Source organism: Acanthisitta chloris, unplaced genomic scaffold, assembly GCF_000695815.1.
Source record: "Acanthisitta chloris isolate BGI_N310 unplaced genomic scaffold, ASM69581v1 scaffold5116, whole genome shotgun sequence".
NCBI classification, from domain to species: domain Eukaryota; kingdom Metazoa; phylum Chordata; class Aves; order Passeriformes; family Acanthisittidae; genus Acanthisitta; species Acanthisitta chloris.
In genome coordinates, this window is record NW_008678570.1 from 16,621 (window position 1) to 37,591 (window position 20,971).

The 20,971-nt window shown below is 45.4% G+C and overlaps 1 protein-coding gene across 1 annotated transcript in view; it reads right to left on the reverse strand.

Moving 5' to 3' along the window:
• The window catches only part of COL6A3 (collagen, type VI, alpha 3), a 54,321-nt gene that overhangs the window by 6,504 nt on the left and 26,846 nt on the right, over positions 1–20,971 (reverse strand). Inside the window, exons 14-41 of the mRNA XM_009076931.1 lie at positions 19,876–19,968; positions 19,409–19,462; positions 18,386–18,457; positions 17,411–17,437; positions 17,251–17,295; positions 17,091–17,144; positions 16,868–16,930; positions 16,390–16,455; positions 15,620–15,673; positions 14,844–14,879; positions 13,721–13,783; positions 13,360–13,422; positions 12,594–12,656; positions 12,042–12,104; positions 11,815–11,865; positions 11,651–11,686; positions 11,490–11,552; positions 11,286–11,348; positions 10,560–10,592; positions 10,420–10,456; positions 10,300–10,311; positions 9,644–10,137; positions 8,923–9,022; positions 7,737–8,435; positions 5,956–6,064; positions 4,757–5,031; positions 3,111–3,371; positions 1,277–1,351 (exon numbers count right to left, since the gene is read on the reverse strand). Of these exons, the coding sequence (XP_009075179.1) occupies positions 1,277–1,351; positions 3,111–3,371; positions 4,757–5,031; positions 5,956–6,064; positions 7,737–8,435; positions 8,923–9,022; positions 9,644–10,137; positions 10,300–10,311; positions 10,420–10,456; positions 10,560–10,592; positions 11,286–11,348; positions 11,490–11,552; positions 11,651–11,686; positions 11,815–11,865; positions 12,042–12,104; positions 12,594–12,656; positions 13,360–13,422; positions 13,721–13,783; positions 14,844–14,879; positions 15,620–15,673; positions 16,390–16,455; positions 16,868–16,930; positions 17,091–17,144; positions 17,251–17,295; positions 17,411–17,437; positions 18,386–18,457; positions 19,409–19,462; positions 19,876–19,968 (3,124 nt within the window). The remainder of the gene's footprint in view (positions 1–1,276; positions 1,352–3,110; positions 3,372–4,756; positions 5,032–5,955; positions 6,065–7,736; positions 8,436–8,922; positions 9,023–9,643; positions 10,138–10,299; positions 10,312–10,419; positions 10,457–10,559; positions 10,593–11,285; positions 11,349–11,489; positions 11,553–11,650; positions 11,687–11,814; positions 11,866–12,041; positions 12,105–12,593; positions 12,657–13,359; positions 13,423–13,720; positions 13,784–14,843; positions 14,880–15,619; positions 15,674–16,389; positions 16,456–16,867; positions 16,931–17,090; positions 17,145–17,250; positions 17,296–17,410; positions 17,438–18,385; positions 18,458–19,408; positions 19,463–19,875; positions 19,969–20,971) is intronic.

A 20,971-nucleotide genomic window follows, 5' to 3' on the forward strand; every position in this document is an offset into this window, starting at 1 on the left:
TCATGCAGGAAGGCAGAAATGAGATGGTCCCTGCCCAGCATAAGCACTCAGCCCCTCCACTGCATCAAGCTCTGGTGATGCCAACAGCCAGGCATGAGGTCCATGTTCATCCCACTCAACACGAGCAGCCAACAGCAGCTCCACAGCTCTTGGCTGAACACACTGAGCAGCAGCATCTTCTCGTGCTCTCAGATAACCTCAGGAAGAAAATGTGGCACAGTGCAAGCAAAGTGTTGAAAGAAAAACATGGGAGTGATGATTCAGGAATGCAATTTGGACGACAGATTCATTGTTGGTGCCTGCAACAGGTCTGTGCTGCTTGATGGAGGCTGAGAGCCCTTCCAGGTCCTTGAAGAAAAGGTTGTAACCTCACACTGACAGTATCAACTGAGTGTTACAGTGCCAATATAATAAGCTTGATGTCAACCACAGCGATGAGATGATGTGTTAATTGCTACAGTGAATATGGGTTATTAACATAGGTTAATGGAATCAACAACAGAGTAGGAGCTGAGGGATAACCCATTTAGCAGTTTACCACATACACCACCCATGGCAGAGAAACAGGGGATGGGCAGATGGGTGAAACTGGAGGGATGCTACCAATTAGCCTAATTTATGCAATTATTTGACAGTAACTCCCCTGCAATCTCTGGCTATTGGTCATAGAATCATAGAATGGTTTGGGTTGAAAGAGATCTTAAAGACCATCTTATTCCAACCCCTTGCCATGGGAAGGGACACCTTCCATTAAACCAGCTTGCTTCAAGTCCCATCAAGTCTGGCCAAGCCCTTGTTGGGAGCTGTGTGTTAAACCAAGGAGCTAAGACCTGTTTTATGCCCCAGACGGGGTGAGAGGGAGCAAGCAAGCATCAGGTCATGCTCTGCATCCACACCTACATCTACACATGCTGGGGAGGCCATAGGACACAGCTTGTCCCTGAAGAGTGGCCAACACTTGGGCTATGTCTCATCTCTCATCCTTATGATGGAAACAGGACCTGGTTTGAATTGCCCCTGAAGACCACAAGAACCTCAGGGGATTCTGGATCCTTCATGGGACAGATAATCCAATACAAGGCTCAGCCCCACGTGGCCAAGGATGTCATCTAGGTCATGATCAGCTGGCTCTGCAAAGTAAAGGGCTTGCAGATCTTTTGGTCCTAGAGGGACTCTGAGAAAGCTTGGGTTTAGTAGCTGGCAAGGAGAAGGCTGACTCAGTGGGGATCCTGTCAGGGCCCCTCAGCCCAGCACTTCTACCATTGCCCATACTCACCACTCTCAGGCAGGTCCAGTGGCTCAGTGTTGAGCATCATGTTGGCTAGGGACACCTTGGACTGTGCCGCGGTCTCTGTGGAGAATATACAGAGGGTCAGCCAAGGGGAAGGGCATCTGCAGCAGCGCCCTCAGCACAGTCATAAACAAACTCACTGGCCCCAGCTCCAGCACGGGGGATGCACACAAGTTGTAGGAGTCAGGTCTGGATCCATTTATCCTAGCACATACATTTCAGAAATGTTTATTGGAGGCAGCTGACAGGATGAGTAATCCACAATCACCCAGCTGTGCCAGAACGGGTTCACCTTGATTTCCCCAGCGGTGGCTCTGCTGCAGAGTTGGGCTCATCCTCAGAGGTGACCACAAAGGAGCATCCTCAGGGCCCCCTGTGACTGCTTTGGATGGCTCCCACTCACCCACAGCATCGATTGGGCCGGGGCTCAAGAGCTGGATGTAGAATCTCTGTAGCCAGTTTAGCTTTGCTTTTCTGGCCTTACAGACAGCAGAAAAAACTGGCATCCTCCAGGGGAGCAAATAGTCCATGATGCCTCATGACCCATGCAGCCCTCAAGAACTATCCATACACTGCATGCCTCTCTTGGACCACACTCCTATCATCATGCCTCACATCCCTCTAGGAACTATGTTGAAGATTGTCACGGGAGGGGGAAAAAATCCCCTGTGATGGAAAGAACACGGTTCATATTGCAACATGGTCTGCATGGCTGCACCCTATTTCCCTGTGCCCCTTCCCATGCCTCATCTTCCATAGGTCTGGAGTGTAGGAGGGGGCTGCAGCCACAGGAAGGGCTGGATTTACTTTTCTTTAGTGGACAGTATGGGTGTGGGTAAGAGAGACAATCTTACCCAATGTCCAGGTCACAGTTTGTGGGCTAATGTGGTGTCACCACTGCCTACCCAATTCAAGATTTATTCCATGGGAAATGCAGCTTCCTTGGGATCAGGAGCTTCAACTCAGCACATGCAAATGTTACTTCAACACACTGATGTCTTTTCTCAGCATTTTTGTGGCCATGTTTATTGCTTGCGAAGGTAAGACACTGGTCCAAACCGACTAAAGCCAAAGGAAAGGCTCTCCATGGGCACTGAAATGGGCTCTGAGGTGCCAGAAGAAGCCAGATGCAGCACTGGCAGGACCATCACAAACTTCACACCATCAAGCCAAATCAACTCCATGCCAAACTATTAAAAAATATTGGCCGTGTCAGCAACTTTTGGCCATGCTAGAGCATTTTGTGAGGTTAACAGGGAATCTGCACACAGGGAGCTTGGATCCCCAAAAGGATTAAACCCTCTGTTTAACCTCTTCTTTGTTTTGTTGGGGTTTTTTTTTTTTTGGTAGTATGGGGAGCAGATAGGTGGCTCTGGAAATGACAATTGCAGAAACAGTTCTTTTTGATTATTTTGCAATCAGGCTGGACTGAATTTATAAGTTTGACTCTTATTAATTACAGCAGCGTAGGCTGGACCTCTACCAAGATCTTTTGCACCATGGTACAAACCCTCCAGCACGTACAATAATACAAGCGCCACTCTGGGACTCCGTTTATGTCTCCCACTATCTCTGTCAATTTAAGTCCACTGAAGTGTCAGCTTGAGTTTTTCAACGAAATGTATTTTCCACATCTCATAACCAGGACCTGCTGCTGATCTGAAGGATGGCAGACATACAAGGACACACCTGAGCATTTACAGGGCTAGGAGCATTGGTATTGACTGATTTCCTGCCACTTACTTTTTTTTTACCTTCCCGTTTTTTTGTGTCCATTTATGAAAACATTAAAGTTTATGTGTTTTTAAGAGGTACTTACTTGTGCTGAATGTCCCTGTGTAGGTTACTTTGGGTTGGGATTTCTGGAAGCCAGTAATGACAACGATGTATTTTTGTCCACTTCTGAGTCCTCGGATCACATGTTCAGTGCCAGTCAGGTTTTGCTTCTGCACTAAAGAGTGGTCATGTGCCAAGGTGACAGTGATGTCAAAAGTGTAGGCATTGTGTGGTTCAGGGCTGGCCCAGTGCAGCCTGGCACTGTTCTCAGTGACATCCATGATCTGGATGTCGTGGGTCTTCACTGCAAGACAAAATCAAGAGGAAACAGTAAGCAAGGAGTTGAAGAAGAAAGGCCTCAAGGAAAAAGTTCCTCAGTGGTGCAGGGTCTTCTTCCCACTCCACAGAAAGCCATGGTGTGTGCCAAGCAGGCTAGGATGTTGCTATCTCAGATGCCCAAACCAGCACACTGCTGGAGGGCTCTGTTTTTCATAGCCTAGATGAGTCATTAAGTGGTTTATTTATTTATTTATAACAGCTGCAATCTAGCAAATAAAAGAATTTTTTACTATTATGAGATTTACATAGCCTCAAATGTGATTCCCACCACAACTTTCCCAACAACTGGAAATGTCTCCAGTCAAATCCCTCTCTAGGATGCACTGGATTCACTCAGCTGCTGAAGAACTTCAAGCCAAACCCGCTAAAGATCGAACATAGAATCACAGAATGGTTTGGGTTGAAGGGACTTTAAAGCTCATCACATTCCACTCCCTGCCATGGGCAAGGATCCCTTCCAATAGACCAGGTTGCTCCAAGCCTCATCCAACCTGGCCTTGAACACTTACAGGGATGATAACCTTAACATCATCTTAGACAGGTCAAAGGATCTATTAGAGAAAGGATTTTCTGCTCTGGCAGAGTATTGAAAAAGAGCTTTGTTAGCACTACTTGGAAGCAGCAGTGGAGCAAGAAACATCCAGACATGTTAGTTCCCCTTAAGCTGATGAAATCATTAACCTTGCAAAAGCTGATTTCTTTCATTTAATACTTTTTACTGATTATTTATGTGGGGATATGTCTCCAGTGACTGGATAAGCATCCCTGTGCTTTGATACAACTTCTTTTTCACTTGCTCAGCTAGTGCAGATCTGTCTGTACCTGCTTCCAAAAATAAGTGGAAAATCTCCTTTACATGAACTGTGCTCACAAGAAAATGGGTTTAGCATTCCCAAGTCGTTCCCCACGGTGACTCAGTGATGAACTAACTATTCATATTAGCTGACAGAGTGTTCAAACAATGCCATTGTATGAATCACCATAAATAGCAAAACTTAGCCTAGGGGTAATGCTATGCGGAAAACATGGAAAGCAAAAAGCCCACACTAGAAAGAGAAGTTCTCTGTCACTGGATTGTCCCATGCTTAGATGTTCTGCTTATATTTTGCCTAAGGGCAACCTGTCCCTCACCCATTTTAGCACAAACTTCTCAACACAAGTTGATAAAGCCATAAGCTCAATGTGTAGATTTCCAGGTTTGCACCTGAAACTTGTTTCTGCAAGCATGAAATTTGGCCTCTTAGTGATGTTTGTCATAGGAAGAATCCTCTCAGGGAAGAAGAAAAGCCACAACCCACTGTGGTACAGACAAGAGAGACTCTGCTTGTGTGAGGAGAGCCATTCACATACCGTTTTGTCTTCTCCTGCCACCTGCTGCAGCGGCTGTGGTGTTTGTGGTGGTGCGGCCGGTGGCTTTGGCATGGGCAGTGCTGCTGGCTGCGCTCTGCATGGTAGTGTTCACCTGGACTATGGTGCTGGCTGTGGTCTGGTTGGTAGCGCTGGTCTGAGCTGTGGTACTGGCAGCAGTGGTTCTGGCAAGGGTGCTTGTGACAGGCTTGATGGTCGCACTGACCACGGTGCTGGCACTGACAGTCTGGCTTATGGTTGTGTTGGGTGCCACATACCTGTCAAAGCAAAAACAGCAGATATGGATTTTTTTTCCCATCTATATAAGCAGAATTTTGAAAGTGGAAAGGAGTTGGCACAGAATCCATTGGCAAGAATCCACATCATGTCTTTGTCAGCTTTAGATTTGCCCACAGCCAAGCTGTGAAAAGTGCTGCAGAGCTCTACCTTTCACTTGGGGCACAAGTCTCTGTATACACCAACTTTACACACATGAGAGTGTGTCTCAAGTTTTTCAAGGTCAAGTTGGATGGAGTTTGGAGCAACCTGGTCCAGTAGAAGGTATCCCTGCCCATGGCAGAGGGGTTGGCATGAGATGGTCTTTAAGGTCACTTCCAACCCAAACTGTTCTATGATAAGAGTGAATTCAGTAGACAGGTCTGTAGCATGCCTGACTTCAAGGGGCTCAGCCTTCTAAAGCCAAGACAGCTCTGTCACAGCAGTGAGTCTTGGTGACACAAGCTTTCGCTTCTATTCAGATAAGATTAGGACATGTTCTATGATGGATCCTGTATATCAGATAATCCAGGGCAGCCCAGCCTTTGCAAATAGTGTGTCGAGTAGAAAATCCCAAATTAATAGCAAGTCCTGGAATTCCTGACTTCCGTGACTGAAATACCATATACCTCCTTTATGCATATATAAATATGAACTTTACCCCAAATTTAAAATTATACATGTACTTGTCTATCCTTCTCTGTTAGATATCCCTGTTGCTCTTTTGACACAGCGTAAGGGAACTAGTAAAATTAATTAAAGGATTATTAAAATCATAGTAATTAAAACATAATTCTGATTGTTGGCATTGAAGTTGCTTATTCTTTCTTTTTCCAAACAGGGACTGAGAAGCAAAGGCTTCTTTCCCAGACAAGGGGAAGCCAGAAAAGCAACACTCATTCTCTCACGGACAAACCACTACTTACACTGCTTTCTGCCCAGTGTGTCCAAGGCTCTTGCTCCTGGCTTGCTGATCATTCTGGAACCACTCACACTGTTTCCTTATCTCTGGAGACAGGTAGAAAGCGAAGTCACCTGGAGACAGAGAGCGACATTAAACATTGGTGTTGAGGATGGTGATTACCCACCAACAACACATTAACATATGTTCTTGATTTAAAAAAAACCCCAAACCCTCCTCTCTTCTTGCTTGTTATGGAGTATCTCTTGGCATTTGTTACTGCAATGTTCTGAGCTGGGAGTTTGTTATTCCAAACATGAGAGCCGTAACTACAAGATACCAGGGGGCTGCATGTGTTAGCCTGTCACGTGTAAACAGATTTCTTGTAACAAGGCACTTCCAACCACGCAGATAATGGTTTTTTTCAAAAGTTAGTAGTTTCCAGGACTGCTCTAAGCAGTAAATGGAAAAAGCAAGCTGAGATAACCTAAACATTTATTTCCAGATATTTGCTTCCTATTTAGTGCAAGACATTCCTGAATCAGTGGTTTATCAGCCCACTAGTCTGATTTTCCTGGATTTTTGTTAAAACTAACTTTCCTAAAAAATGTTCATTTCTTAACCTTGCTCCAGGTGTGTTTAGGAGCTCTGACAGCTGGAGATCCAGCGTGGGGAGTCTAGCTCAGCGGAGATGCAAATTTTCATGGCACAGTCTGCACATCCCAAACACAACAGCATTATTTATCCCAGACCAATGAATCCTGTCTATCTTGTCCTTAAATCTGTATACACTAACTCCAGCTCTCATCCTGAGCCATCCAAATGCCTGCTAGACATGATGTTTATGCTGAAGTTGGGACGAAATATTTGCTACATGTTCAAGAGGTTCAAAGGGAGTGCTAGCAGGCTGCAAAGGGCCAAGGGCCTCACCAAGGCCAGACTCTATGGGGCATGTTGCAGATGTGAGCAGCAAGCCAGGCAGGATGAGATCAAATCCCCCAGGTGAGCCCATGGAGACCAAGTTAAAGCAGACAGAAGTGCAAACTTTACTTGGACAAACAGACTGCATGGAATGAGTTGAGAAGGCCAAAGTGAACAAAGCTCAGACACAGGCAACTAGGTAAACTTATAAAGCAGCCACAAATGCACCAAAAGGTACAGAATATATAAAAAGAATCATAGAATCAACCGGGTTGGAAAAGACCTCCAAGATCATTGACTCCAACCCTACCATGGTTACTAGACCATGGCACTAAATGTCACATCCAGTCTCATCTTCAAAACCTCCAGGGATGGTGAATCCAACACCTCCCTGGGCAGCACATTCCAATGCCTGATCACTCTCTCCACAAAAAATCTCTTCCTAATATCTAACCTAAACCTCCTCTGGCAGAGCTTGAGTCTGTGCCCTCTTGTCCTGCTGCTGCTTGCCTGGGAGAAGAGACCAACCCCCACCTGACTCCAACCTCCTTTCAGGGAGTTGGAGAGGGTGATAAGGTCTCCCCTGAGCCTCCTCTTCTCCAGGCTAAACAACCCCAGCTCCCTCAGCCTCTCCTCATGGCACTTGTGCTTGAGTCCCTTCACCAGCCTTGTTGGTCTTCTCTGGACCTGCTCCAGCACATCAATATGCCTCCTGAACTGAGAGGACCAAAGAAATTAACTTCAGTGGGCCTCACTGCCCAAAGAAGCGGTCAGGCTAGAGCCCACCCACCCACCAGGCAGGTAGACCAAACCTGTCAGATTAACCTCTCTGAGGTCATGTGTTGCCCCTTCCAAAACACTTTGGCTGCAGGATGTTATACTTACTTCTGATAAAAGATGGCAGCAGTCTCCCAAAACGCAGTAAGGGCTCTTCATGAAGCTCCCCTGGTTGATCAATCAACTTGAAGAACACATCGTTTGGCTCACTAGCTAGGCTATAGATATTCTTGGCATTCACCTTCCTGCCGATGCCTAAGACAACAAAGAAGTACCCTTTGCATTTTGCATCGATAACAACCCTCTGCAGGTACTCAAGTTCTTGCTTGTTCACTTTTCCTGTCATCATCAGAACTATGACTTTTAGATCCCGAGGGTTTGGTGCACTTTCAAAGATATGATCTATTGTGTGCTCAATTGCACTTCCTAGATCCCTCGTGCCATGGAGCTGGGTCATTTGGTTGTGAAGGTAATGAATGATTTTCTCTTTGGATCCATAATCAGTTAGGGAGAACTCAGTTTTTACTGGAGGGAAGCTTGAATTGGTTTTGTATTCATAAGGAGCTTGCTGCAGAACTGCCACTCTTGCATGGTGCTGAGATGCTTTTGGCTCCGAGCTGATTTCCAGGTTAGTTATGAGATGGGAAATGTACTTCTTCATCTCACTGAACTGGAGAGGGGTGGTAGACTCCGAGCTATCCATGATGAAGGCTATGTCAGTGTCAACATCTGTTGGGGCTGCCCTTCTGTCTCTGAATACAGGTCTCTGGCTACCCAAACCACAGACAGGATCAGGGTCACACACATCTAGGGAGGAAATAGATTAAGTTTCACTTGGAGGAACAGAATGACCCTCGCTCATCATTGTAAAAATCTCATGCATAATATGAAATACTATCAAGCCATGGGTATTCATTATCCATTTCTTGATACCAAAATATTCTCATCCCACAAATGCATTGTGTATTTTTATGTGCTCTTTTGTCCAAGTGGATCTCTGAAGCACTGTGTCATAAATGGCAGAAGGCCATCTTTTAGAGTGTTTAGCTAACAGTATTTGGGTTGTTAGAGAGGGAACCAGACCAAAAAGGAGCAGCTCTTTACAAAGTGGAGAACGCCCAGTGAGCCTTGTTCACAATGCCAATGTTTTTTGATGAACCCAAGAATATGAATCCTTAGTCTCTATCAACAGAAGGGCTGACTCCCAACTAGGCTTCCCTTCTGCACCACTTAGAACTGACTGCTGTGACCAGAAGGATTTGGCACTGTCTAGAGAAGAAATTGCATTCTTTACCCAGACAAATATGACAAGTCAAGAGCCTCCGGATAGTTTCGTTCAGCTGACCGCCGCTGGTTGGAAGAACAATGGCATGCCCAACTGCTGTGTTGTTGATCTGGTTAAATGGAAACAGAAAAACATGGTGTTAGTAACACGATCTTCTGCTGTTTGCAGCTCCAAGTAGGGGAGGGCAATCCACAAGTCTAGGAGATTCATTGCTCAGCACAATGCTCTTGAGTGAATCTCATTTGAAGGAGCCTCATGCTCCTGACATCAGTTAGTGGGACTAGTTTAGAGACAAACTCCAAGAAAAGGATCAAGCTCTTGAAGTAGTGTTCAAGGGCTTTTATGTGGCTTTAAATCTCTGTATGTCCACTCTTCCTCTGCCAACGAAGTTAATGTACTTCCACCTTCTCATCCTCATATTTTTCTTGCTGTGGGGACAGTCTTTTCTTCTGTTTCATGCCACACCTGGCATCTTGGAACGAAGGTCTGGGAAACAAATTGATAACCTCACTAGCATTTCACAGCATGCTCTATGGCAATTAAGGAATTAGGATTTCTCTCCTAATAGACATGCTGAATGAGTTTGGTCAGCAATGCTCTCACAGTGCTAAGCACTTGAAAGGCTCATGGAAGCCAACCACTGCCTATAGGGTCAAACACCATCAGTCTCCCCTGCAAACCAGATTGAGGACATGAGCATAACATGAAAGAAAGGGTGAATGATACCAACCTCCAGAGCTCTGCTGAGAACTGCATCCTGCCTGCTGGTGAGGAACACGGGCATGACCCCAGCATCATAGAGTTTCAGCACAGCATCATTGAGTTGTGGGGAGGATCTTGTGTCCCCATTGCTGAAAAAGACAGCCACCTTCCTCATAAGAAAGCCACTTCTGGCACGCTTGAAGGTATTCCTGGCCACGAAGGACATGGCAGTCTCCAGGCTCCGTGGCTTCGTGGTCAGGGTTGCCTGGAAGTTTTGGATTTGCTGGAGGAGGCTCGATTTCTTCCTGGCATCAGCAAAACGGATCTCTGTGGTGACCTCACTGTTGTAGGTGACCAAAGCCACCCGTGCACCTCGAGGACAGTTGCTCTCAGCGATGGTTAAGTTGTTGACCACTCTGAGCACAGTTTGCTTCATCCTGTTGAAAACATCCCTTGCAACGCCTGAGGAGGTGTCAATAGCGAAGGCCAGCTCAGTTGGGAAGACAGGACACTCCTTGGGACCTGCCGGGAATGTGCGTTGGGAACAAATCATTCCTCAAACAGTTGTCAGGGTTCAAGGAGCATGTCCTCAGCAGGGGTAAATCATTCATGCCACGTATGTGGGGAAAGCAACAATTCTGGCACACAGTCACGCTGGGGTTTAAAGGACTGTATGAGACTTACCATAGCAGCAAGCTGCGGAAAAGATGGAGAAAAAAAACCAGTTTGTTCAATGCTATTCATGTAACATGATGAGCATATAAGGGTAGAGACAGGGACTTAACAAAGCACTGATGTACTCACGGCATTTGTCTTTGATGTTCCGCACAAGCGCACATTGCTTTAGAAAATAAAAGAGAGGGAGAGAGGGCAAAAAGAGAGATATGTCACACAGCCTACCCGAAGAGTATTTCAAAACGAGAGAGAAACTGCGCCACACTTACATCTCTGGATTCTCCTTTATCACCTTTAAGTCCCTGTTTAAAAAAAAATTAGAAAAATTGAGTGAAAACTGTATTTTCAGGATGCCACATGAACCCTATCAATTATTTAATCACGGGTCATGCAAAAGAACTGATGCTGGAAACATCAGTTGTGTTTCCAGCAACAGGGGCAAGTGCTTTCCCATTTATCGAGTAAACCTAGCTAAGGCAAAACCCAAAAAGGGGGTTGGAACTAGATGATCTTTAAGGTCCCTTCCAGTGCAGACCATTCTATGATTCCATTATTTATGGTGGTCTAGGTTCATGTGCAAAGAAAGCCAAGTCACTTTGGCCTTTTAGGGTGATCCATGTCAGCCAGATTTGGTAATGGACCATATCCTGTGTGGGGCAATAAATGATAAAGAGTTGAGAATCTCCTAAAAGGAGCTTTAAGGGGCATATTGCCGTGGAGAAATCCTAGTGCCTAGTAAGAGCATGTCTCTTGAATTTTGCCTTTAGTTTGCGAAAGGGTAAATATCTATCACTGATAAACAACTAGTTAGAAATTTATAAACACATATCCAAGACAAAGTGGGATTTGCCCAGCTTGAAATCAACAGGAGATGGTGATGGTCTTGTTTTTCAACCCTGGCACCAATAGGGAACACCACATCTCCCAGAGAAGCAGTCAGGAGTCCATCCAGGGGTGAAGACAAAGAGTCCATCAGCAGGGGAATGAACACTTACAGGTGGTCCAGGGTATCCAATCTCTCCTTTCTGACCAGGAGTCCCAGGATCTCCTGCATTTCCCTAGAGAGAGCAAAGAAGTATTCTCCATGAACATCTGCAGAGGGATTGCCAGTAACATGGATCAACGCTTGGGGGAAAAGATGTGTACGTCTTTCAGGGCACTCATGCAGAAGGGAAAAATCGTATCATGGTCCAACTTACTCTACGGCCTCTGTTTCCTTTCGGGCCTGGGCCTCCAGCAACACCACGGTCACCAGGTCCACCCTGGTTGGGGAAAAACACAAACGGTAGCTCTAAATCTGCACTGGATCATGACTACTCTGCTTGGAAAAGGAATGCATAGCTCATGGGCTGCACCCTACCTTGGGCCCTGCGTAGCCTATGAAGCCGCGTTCTCCCTGAAATGACAGAAAGGTTTATTTGAATATGTTTTAGAAAATGTCCTTGCCCATCTGCACTGGAGACCTTGGCTACTTGGCTCTCGGTAACTCCCGTTGGTAGGTGGGCATGCTGAACATACACCTACCTTTCTGCCTTTAGGACCTGGCCCACCAATTGCATCTCGTCCATCGTCACCCTAAAATTGGAAAACCACAGTCACTAATATGGAGTCATATGTGAGTAACAGACATCACAGATCCAGTGGCATCTATAGAAAGGCCCCACTCAAGCCACAGGCTTTTGAGAAACCCTTAAAGGTTCCTTACAGTTACTTAAGTGTCCTTCAAGGTGTGAGGGCATGACCACACTTACCATCTCTCCTCGTGGACCCTGCTGTCCATTTGGCCCTTTGGGTCCAGGGTTTCCAGGCTCACCCTGAACAAAAGAGCATCTGTTAAAGTATGTGCTGAAACTCTAGGCAGCTCTGAACCTTTCCCATTTCATCAGCACTGGTGTCTTTACACAGACCAATCTGCAGTGGTCCTCGTGGCAGAAAGGTATGATGGGACCTACACAGCCAGCAATGCTACAAAATGCTTACTCTTTAATGGGACCTTTAGTGATTTCATGAAAGATAAAACCATGTCGAGGGTCTGGAGCCATCCAGCACAACCACCTTTCCATGTGGGCATCAGCTGAGAATCTGTCCATGAAAGTTACCTGGGAATTTGTTACTTAATTACTTTTGTCTCTCTGTTCAATGAAACAGGAGCCTAATGAGGCAACCAGAGCACAGACCTTGCTTCACTCCACACTGTGTAAGCCCAAGAGGTTCTTCTCATAAAATTTTGTAAGATCACATAAAGTCCAGAAGCTTTTCATTGCTGTTTTAGTTACTGATGCTCAATGCTCATGAAGACATACCTTTCGCCCCAGGGGACCTATCCTGCCACGCTCTCCTGGGGTTCCTGGAGGTCCACTACCACCCTGGAATGGAAATGGGAAGAAGCATGTTGGCAAAGTGTCAAGAAAACTCGGGGGCCAGAAATTAGGGGATTCAGTGACCATAGAAATCACACAGTGACTGCTAGAGCTGGTGGCTCACAAAATTACTTAGGAAATTCAGAAGTCTAATTCATGGCTGGGAAGAGCTGAAAGTCCAGCTCAGATCAATGCAAATGTCCACAGCAACTTATATTGTCCCTAAAGAATTCCCCTGGGAAAGCAGGAGAGGGAAAATCGTGCTCAGGATGGGGATAAGCAAGATGAGTCCAGCTTTATGTCCATGGGTCTCACTGGGAAATGCAGCAGGAGGGAGAAATAAATACATGAGGGGCCTCCAGAAAACATGTGAGATGGTCATGCTCTTGTTTCAGAGGTTGAAATATCACAGAAGATGTCCTACCAGTCACTCAGGGATGTTCTTTAGCTAAAATCACAAAGCATAACAGGTCAAACGCTGAAGTTCTGACCCTTCTGTTGTTGCTTATAACTCTTTCTTTTCTGTAACTCTTGATAAAGAAATCCTTAACTTAAGCTGAGGAGAATCAAGCTGGAAGAGTTTATTATAAGAGAATGAAACAGAGTTGTAGCCCTAGGAGGGGGAGAATGGAAAGATAGATTGGCCAAATATTATTAGTTCAACAAAAGCATAGTTGGGCCAGTGTCTGAGAAGCAGCAGAAGGTTTACCCTGGGTCCAGGAATACCCTGCTCTCCTCTTATGCCTGGTGTGCCGAGCTGGCCAGGTGGACCCTATGCAGGGAGAAAAGAGAGTTTGTGTCAACACACATGGGCAGAAACACACTGAGATCCAAGGGAAAGCAAATGCTACAGTGCCCAAGAGATGGTTTATAAACATGTCACACCTTGGGTGGTGTGAATGCAATGGCAGGCTTGATGTCCTGAGGCAGGATAGCCAGGCCACCGCATACCCAAAAATACCCAAATCCCAACAGTCCTTGCTGATGAGACTCTTTGGGTAAGTGGCTGTGATTAAATAACACTACAGCATCATGAAGCAAGACATTTACTCTGCTGTAAGCTCACTGACCTGTGGCCCTCGCATGCCTTGTTCTCCAGCAGGTCCTGCTTGACCAAGTGAGCCCTTGGTACCCTTGAAATCAAAAAGAAGACATTGAAAGTTAGTATAGGGGTGTCTGGTTGACACCATGGGAAGAGAAAGGAGATCCCAGGGCATTTACAACTGCATAAAGGGCAAAGAAGAACAGTTGTTTGGGGTGTTTTTTTGGAAATACAGTTATAGCAAAGAATAAGCACAAAACTAGCGGGATAATTTGCCTCCTGCAATCAATGGGCATTGACCTCCTTTATACTCTGGCCCTGTTATACTGCTCCAGTTAACATGGAGACAAAACATCTAACCAGGAAATGCTGCAGAAGACAGGCATGTGGATGGCTGGTTCTCCACCAAGTCCAGCAAGAAGCATACAGGGAGCTGAGCCTGAGGAGAAGGGAAATTTGAAGGAGAGGAGGCAGACATGAATAAGGAAAGCCTGCACACCTCTTCTCTTGGCACATCTGGCACATGCTAGACCTAGTGTTTGAAAACAAAGAAGGACTGGTGGGGGATGTGTGGCTGGTGGACATCTTGGACATAGTGACCACGAAATGATGATGATGATGATGATAAGCAAGTCCAAGCAAGAGCAACAAGGCGCATAAAAGGGCTAGAAAACATGTTGTATGAGAAATGGCTGAGGGGATTGAGTTTGTTTAGCCTTGAGAAGAAGATCAGAGGTGACTTCATGGCTCTCTACAACTACCTGAAAGAGGGTTGGAGAGAGGCAGGGGATGGTCTCTTCTGCTGTGCCAGTGAGAGGATTAGAGGGAACAGGCATAAAGTGAGACAGGGGAGATACAGATTAGATGTTAGGAAATTTTTTTCCCTGTTAGGGTGGTCAGGCACTGGAATACATTGCCCAGGGAGGTGGTGGAGTCACCATTCCTGAAAGTGTTTAAGAGGCCTCTGAATCTGATGCTGGAGGATACGGTTTCAGGTTTAAGGGTTATAGCAGAGTGGCAGGCCAATGGTTGGACTTGATGATCTGAGAGGTCTTCTCTGACCTTGAAGATTTCATGATCTCTGCGGGTGCTGTGGCTACTTAGCCCATGATGTGGCAGGAGCCCCAGGTGTCATTCCCATCACCACTTACCTTCACTCCTATTTGTCCCCTTCGTCCTGTCATACCCTGTGAATGAAGAAACAATGAGGCTTGTTCCTCTAGTATGCAAGCACACGTTTTCATATTGCTTTTATATCCATGTATTGATGCTTCTCTTAGTCCAAAATTATATTTGCATGGTTTAAACTACTGAGGAGAGAAAAGTCTGCATGGCTGGCTCTCCAACTTCGGCATATTTTATCCCTCCTCACATACCCCAACACTCCACCACAGAGGTGCATTGTTCCCTCATGCATGTAGGAGTGTCCCACCATCCCTGGGATGGAAGGGACAGGCAGCAGGATCCTCAGGCATCCCTGCTATACTAGGTCCAGTTTGGTTTTTTGCCTTTTCAAAACCAGCAGCTAAATGCAGCTGCATATCACAGAATCATGGAATGGTTTGCAGTTGGAAGGAACATTCAGGACCATTCAGTTCCAATCCCCTGCCATGGGCAGGGATGCCTTTCCACTAGATCAGGTTGCTCCAAGCCCCATCCAACCTGGTCTTATATATAAATCAAGTGTAGCTCCACTGAGCACTGAGTTATCTGCATGGGAATAAATTCAGGATTAGACTTTTAAAATCTATACAATGTGTCAGAAAACCACGAGGCACCTTCCTTTTGAGTGGGTTTTTTTGTGTGTTTTTGTGGGTTTGTTTATTTGTTTGTTTCAGGTTGAACTCCTAATCCTTGTGAAACAAAATGTCTGGGAAGGCAGGAGGGAAAAACTCAGTCCTTGCTGACTGAAGATCTGGCAACTCACCTTCCTCCCGACTCCACCATCTTGGCCCTGCAGCCCAGCTGGTCCTGGATCTCCCTAAGGGAAATGCAAAATTCAAGTGAGAAGCCTGAGATGAGCAGGCACTGGAATATATGTTCAGTTCTCAAAAAATGTATCCTTTCATGCTCTCAGACAAGTTACTTAATAGTCCTGCAGTGGTGGGAATCCTTCTAACAACTCACAGACACTTTTCATCAAGTTTCTGAGCCAACACATGTTGACATTCTCATTCTTTGGGAAACACCCTCTGACATCTTAAGTTGCATTTTTATTCTGAGCTGATATGAAACCAGAGGAGTTTTGAAATTTTCCAAGGATCATGCGGGTCTTTTTTCTTCCCAGGGTTTCAGGTGAATCAGGACGTTCAGATTTGATGTCATCTAAACAGTTTTCTGCTTTCATATATGACCCACAAGAACATACGAAGTTAATTTCCAAGTACAAAGTTGTTTTCGGTGACAATATCTCAAAAAGCATTGTAAAATAGTAAATAAAAAAAAAAAAAAGACACTTTGTACACAAAACCTCTTCTAAAAACTTTCTAAACTGACATATTCCCAGACAAAGTTTCAGTTGAAAACCAGCAACATTTTCCAGTGGAAAAAAAATTCCATCTGACAAGGCATGATGAGTTTAAGAAACTTGCACCTTTTTGGCAGCATCCTCTTTTCTTACAGTCTCTGTTCCATCTTATTATAAAAACAAACAAACAAGCAAGCAAAAACCAATGAAGGACAACAAAGAGATTTTACCATTGGCCCAATTTCACCCTTTTGGCCTCTGGAGCCCCGTTGAGTATTATCAGCTCCTGAATCTCCCTGAAAGCAATAGAGCAATAAGAAACATCTGTGTAAGTGGGACATGAAAATCAGGCATCATAAACTGCTGTGATAGATCTCAGAAACAACATTTATTTTCTTTTTTTTTTTGCTTTTTTTGACTGAATTAGACAAAGTATTATTGATGTTTTCAGATAGACACAGATTTTCAACTGAGAAATAACAATATTGAAGAGGAGGAGGAAGGGGAATTTTAATAGAATGAAACAGTGATTGACAGGTTGGTATCAAGAGGCACATGGTACCCATACATCATCTCTGAGTCCCTGCTCTGTCACTGGAACTGCTGCTCTCAAGCAGCATTTCATAAGCCTGAGCCATACTCACTAATGACTCCCAGGAGTGGTGGGAAAGGAGTGGAAAATCAAGAAGATGCCTTAGCAGTATTTACCGGATCTCCACGGAGTCCGCGGTCACCTCGTTCTCCTCGTTCACCTTTAACTCCCTTATCACCCTGCAGGAAGAGATGGAGAGTTAGGAAGAGCAGCCTGTCAAAGGCATCTCTGCCCATGTCCTCAGCCTTGAGGGAATCATGATGGCTTTCCACTTTCTCCTGGCTCAAATCCACTTTTACACTATCATTTAGCCCCATTATAAAAGTGATTTAAGCCTACCCTCCTGCCAGAGTATCCCTTCTCTCCAGAGGAGCCTGGAAATCCCTTGTCTCCCTAATGACAGAAAAATAGGTTAGAATATTTGCCACGTCCAAGATTCTTCTTAGACACTTCTCTGAAGTATCTCATTATAAAGAGAAAAGCAATTAAAATTACTGACCTCTTCTCCATCAATACCATCCAGACCCATTTCCCCCAGTTCACCCTGTGAAAGAGACAAGGGCCAAATGCTCACTGAGTGAAAGGAGAAGGGGAAGTGGGATACAGATGCATCCATATGCTCATGCTTACTGCTGTGGCATGAGGAAATAGGTCCATACCTTCTCTCCTGGGAATCCCCGAGAACCCTAAAGAGACCAGAAAATGGAGTTACTCTATTTTTGTCCAGTTAGAAAGCAGTGAAGAAAATGGAAAGCAGTGGGGAAGGAGGACTGAGCTTGGTGGCAGACCCAAAGCCAGTACTAGGGCAGGACTTTCCCTCATTTCTCTTACACCCATCTTTTTCTTCAGTGGTCTCCTCAATACTCATGCCAAGGCAAGACATGTGGATCATGGGGTTAATCCAGATGATCTAATAAAATAGCTCACTCCTCAGCCACAACTCTTTCACCACTGATTTTTTCTTCTTCCTGCACCCACTTTTATATGAATAGAGATACAGTCCCAGTCCCCCTTTTCCAAAGCTGGACAGCTTTTTGATGACACTCAGTATCTTAAACAACTAATGAGCTTTGTTCATGCACTCCTCTGCTCTTTGCGCGATGATCCTATGGTCAGAGCAAGTGGTAGGAAACATTCCCTTACTTTCACTGAATATTTCCCATATATATTATATGTTTCACTGCTTTTTCTGGCTTGTGGTGCAGCTGCTGTCCTGAGCTATTAGTTCAAGGTTCCTCATTAAAGCAGCAGTCACAGCTCACTTTTCTCCCTCCTCCCCAACAGCAGATTTCCATCCACACACTCTCCCAGCCCTAGGCCAAGACACGCACATGCCATTTTTTGGTGTTAAGGAGAAATTAATCTCTTCCCAAATCTTTCCCCTAGAGCCAGACTGCAAAAATAAATCAACCTTGCTGTAGTTTGAGCCTGGTTCTTTGGGCTTCCCTTTTGCTTTTCATAACAACACTAAGGCCATGACACCTGCTGAAAGCTTTGGTGCTTGGCCAGGTGGACACTACTTAAGCAGATGTGGCGGCTGTTGTGTGGCATCCTAAAGGAGCTGCAGTTGCCCTTGGTGGACTCCCACCCACTGGACTCTGGGTCTGCTCTGTGTATGCTTGTTCCATGCATACCTTTGTTCCTCTGTGCCCGGGGCATCCCTGGAATCCTTGTGTCCCATTCACACCTGGTGGTCCACGCTCACCCTGTTGCATGGAGGGGAAAAAGCAATGGTCAGGGTTTGCCCGGTAAGCATGTTTCTGCAGCTAGCTGCCACAGGAGGTGGCTTGGAAACACAGGAACACATAGAGCATGAGGTTTTGAAAGGTCAGTGCCTGGCCATCCTATCATTTCCTGCCTACAACCTTCCTCCTTTTAGAGACCAACTGCAAGTCTTCATCACTGAGAGAAACATCCTCCCAAACCCTCAGCTATGAAAGAGTTTTGTAAACCCTCTCCTTTCAAAAATAAAACAACAAGACAAAATCCTCAGAGCTCCTCATAGATGTCTAATCCCATCCTGACCTTCAGGCCTCAGGAAAACATTGCATTGCACATGATGTCTCACAGCAACACTTGGCCCCTGCCTGTGCTGTTGGAAAAGACATGAGCCCCATCAGACCCTTAGCCTTGGCTTCACCTCTTGGGAGTGATGTGTGAGGAGATGTTTCTTCCACAGGTGATATGGGATTCATGAAGAGGTTGAATGAAGCAGAGCTAGTAAGAAGTCATGGGATTCATGTTGTCTGCCATATGATGGACAGAAACATCCCTCCTAGTTCCTTTCTTGCACTAACTCAAATTTCTCAGCTGCAGGTGGTGTAGATCACTTTGACATAGGCTGCAGCTTCGATGAAATTGGGGATTTTATTTGCCTTGGAGGAATAGCACTGAGCTGGGTCACATCAAATAATGAGAATTATTAACTCCATTATCCTTCTTCAGCTCTCAAAAATCTCATTACTGACTTTCTTCCAGGAGCAGCTGGGGCCATGCTCCTGGGAAACTCAGGCTACCAAGTGGGGGAAACTCAAAGTTCTGGATGCTGTCTCTTCTAATCCACACCCACGTGCCTAGAAGAAAAAAATCTAGTGGAAAAAGGCCTCCAAATGCTTCACTATGGTGAGGTGGCTATTCGAGCAGGGGCAATCACTCACCGGTCCTCCTTCATCACCAGGATAGCCTGCGTAGCCAAGATCACCTGTGGCACCCTAGAAAACAACAGAGAGGATTGTGCATTTCTTTCACCATTCTGTGATTGATATTGCTTCCCTAGATTTGCACAAAGCAGCTTCTTGGTCATCTGTGTAAACAAATAATGAGAGAAACCACCTTCTTTTGATGTCCGTAAATTGTTTCACAAGACACTTCACTCCCTCCTTCCATCCACTCATCCCTGCCCTCTTGAATGTTTTACAATAGTGAGGCTATGAGGAAAGGGGAGAAGAGTAGTTTTCAACCACTGTGCATCACCCAGGGTCAGTTTTAAAATGGGAGGAGTAAGTGAAGATGACCTCCCTGTTAGCATCAGCCATTACCATGTACACAGCCTGCACATCACCCACCCACCACCACCAGGTTCCCTTGCACAGGGACCTCTTCATCCCCAGATAAAGTGACCTACCTTTGGTCCTATGGGGCCTGGTACACCTCTGTCACCTCTCTGTCCTGAGCACTTGCATGGGACCTTGCAGCATGTCCTCTCTGCGATGTTGTCCTGCAACAAAATGCACATTGCACAACATGAAGATATTAGAAACCTTGCAGAGCCACAGAGCCATAACTGCTGCCAGGCTGAGTAATCGCTCCTGTGATAAGAATAATATCTCTCTAGCAGCATTTTGGGGTTTCTCTGCCTTGAAACACCCCTGACAGCAGGAGAAGGAGGTGTATGTCGGCCGACTGGTTAGGTTACATGGTTAGAAAGCAGCAGTCAACATTATCTTTTGGACATCAGAGGGATGGGTTTAAACGTGAGCTGCATGGGGCAGAATTTGTAGAGTGCATTTAGTAGGAGATCAGTCCCCAGGGCAGTGCCTGTCACTGAAGACAGTGACAGTTTCTTCTTCAAAGAAACAATCCAGACTGTGGAGCAGGCCACGAGCAGGTCATAGCAGTGAATAGTTCACCAACAACCCATAGGCCAATAATGATTTGTGAGCACTGAGTAAAAGAGAAAACAAAATATATTAAAAAAGGAAGATACAGACTCAGAGAAATCACAGCTTGGTTTTGCATCATCCAACAGAAAGGAAAAAAAATCACTTTCTTTGCCAAGTACATTGCTGGCTGCAAATGTTTCCTGCCAGCTTTGCACATTTACATTTTGGAAGGATGTACCTAGGCTGAATTACTTGGGGATGGGCCAAGGACTAGCTCTTATCCCAAAACCCAAGGTTCACTCCCAAGTGGCTGCACTTTGATTTGTGGAGAATGGCTCAGCAATGTTATCACAGGGATCAGTGGTTAAGCCCAGTCTTATTAAATCTAGTGGTAAAAGAACGCAACCATGATGGTAGCATCTGAGAAATTGGGAGGAAATGGACATACTGATGTTGGAAGCAAATTAACTCAACAGACTCGAGAGGGACTATGTATATGGGAAGGAAGCAGATCTATGACGAAAAAAGAATCATAGAATGGGTTGAGTTGAAGGGACCTTACAGGAAAACTGCTTCATCTGTTAAAAGTATGTCTGAATTACACACAGTGTATCAGCT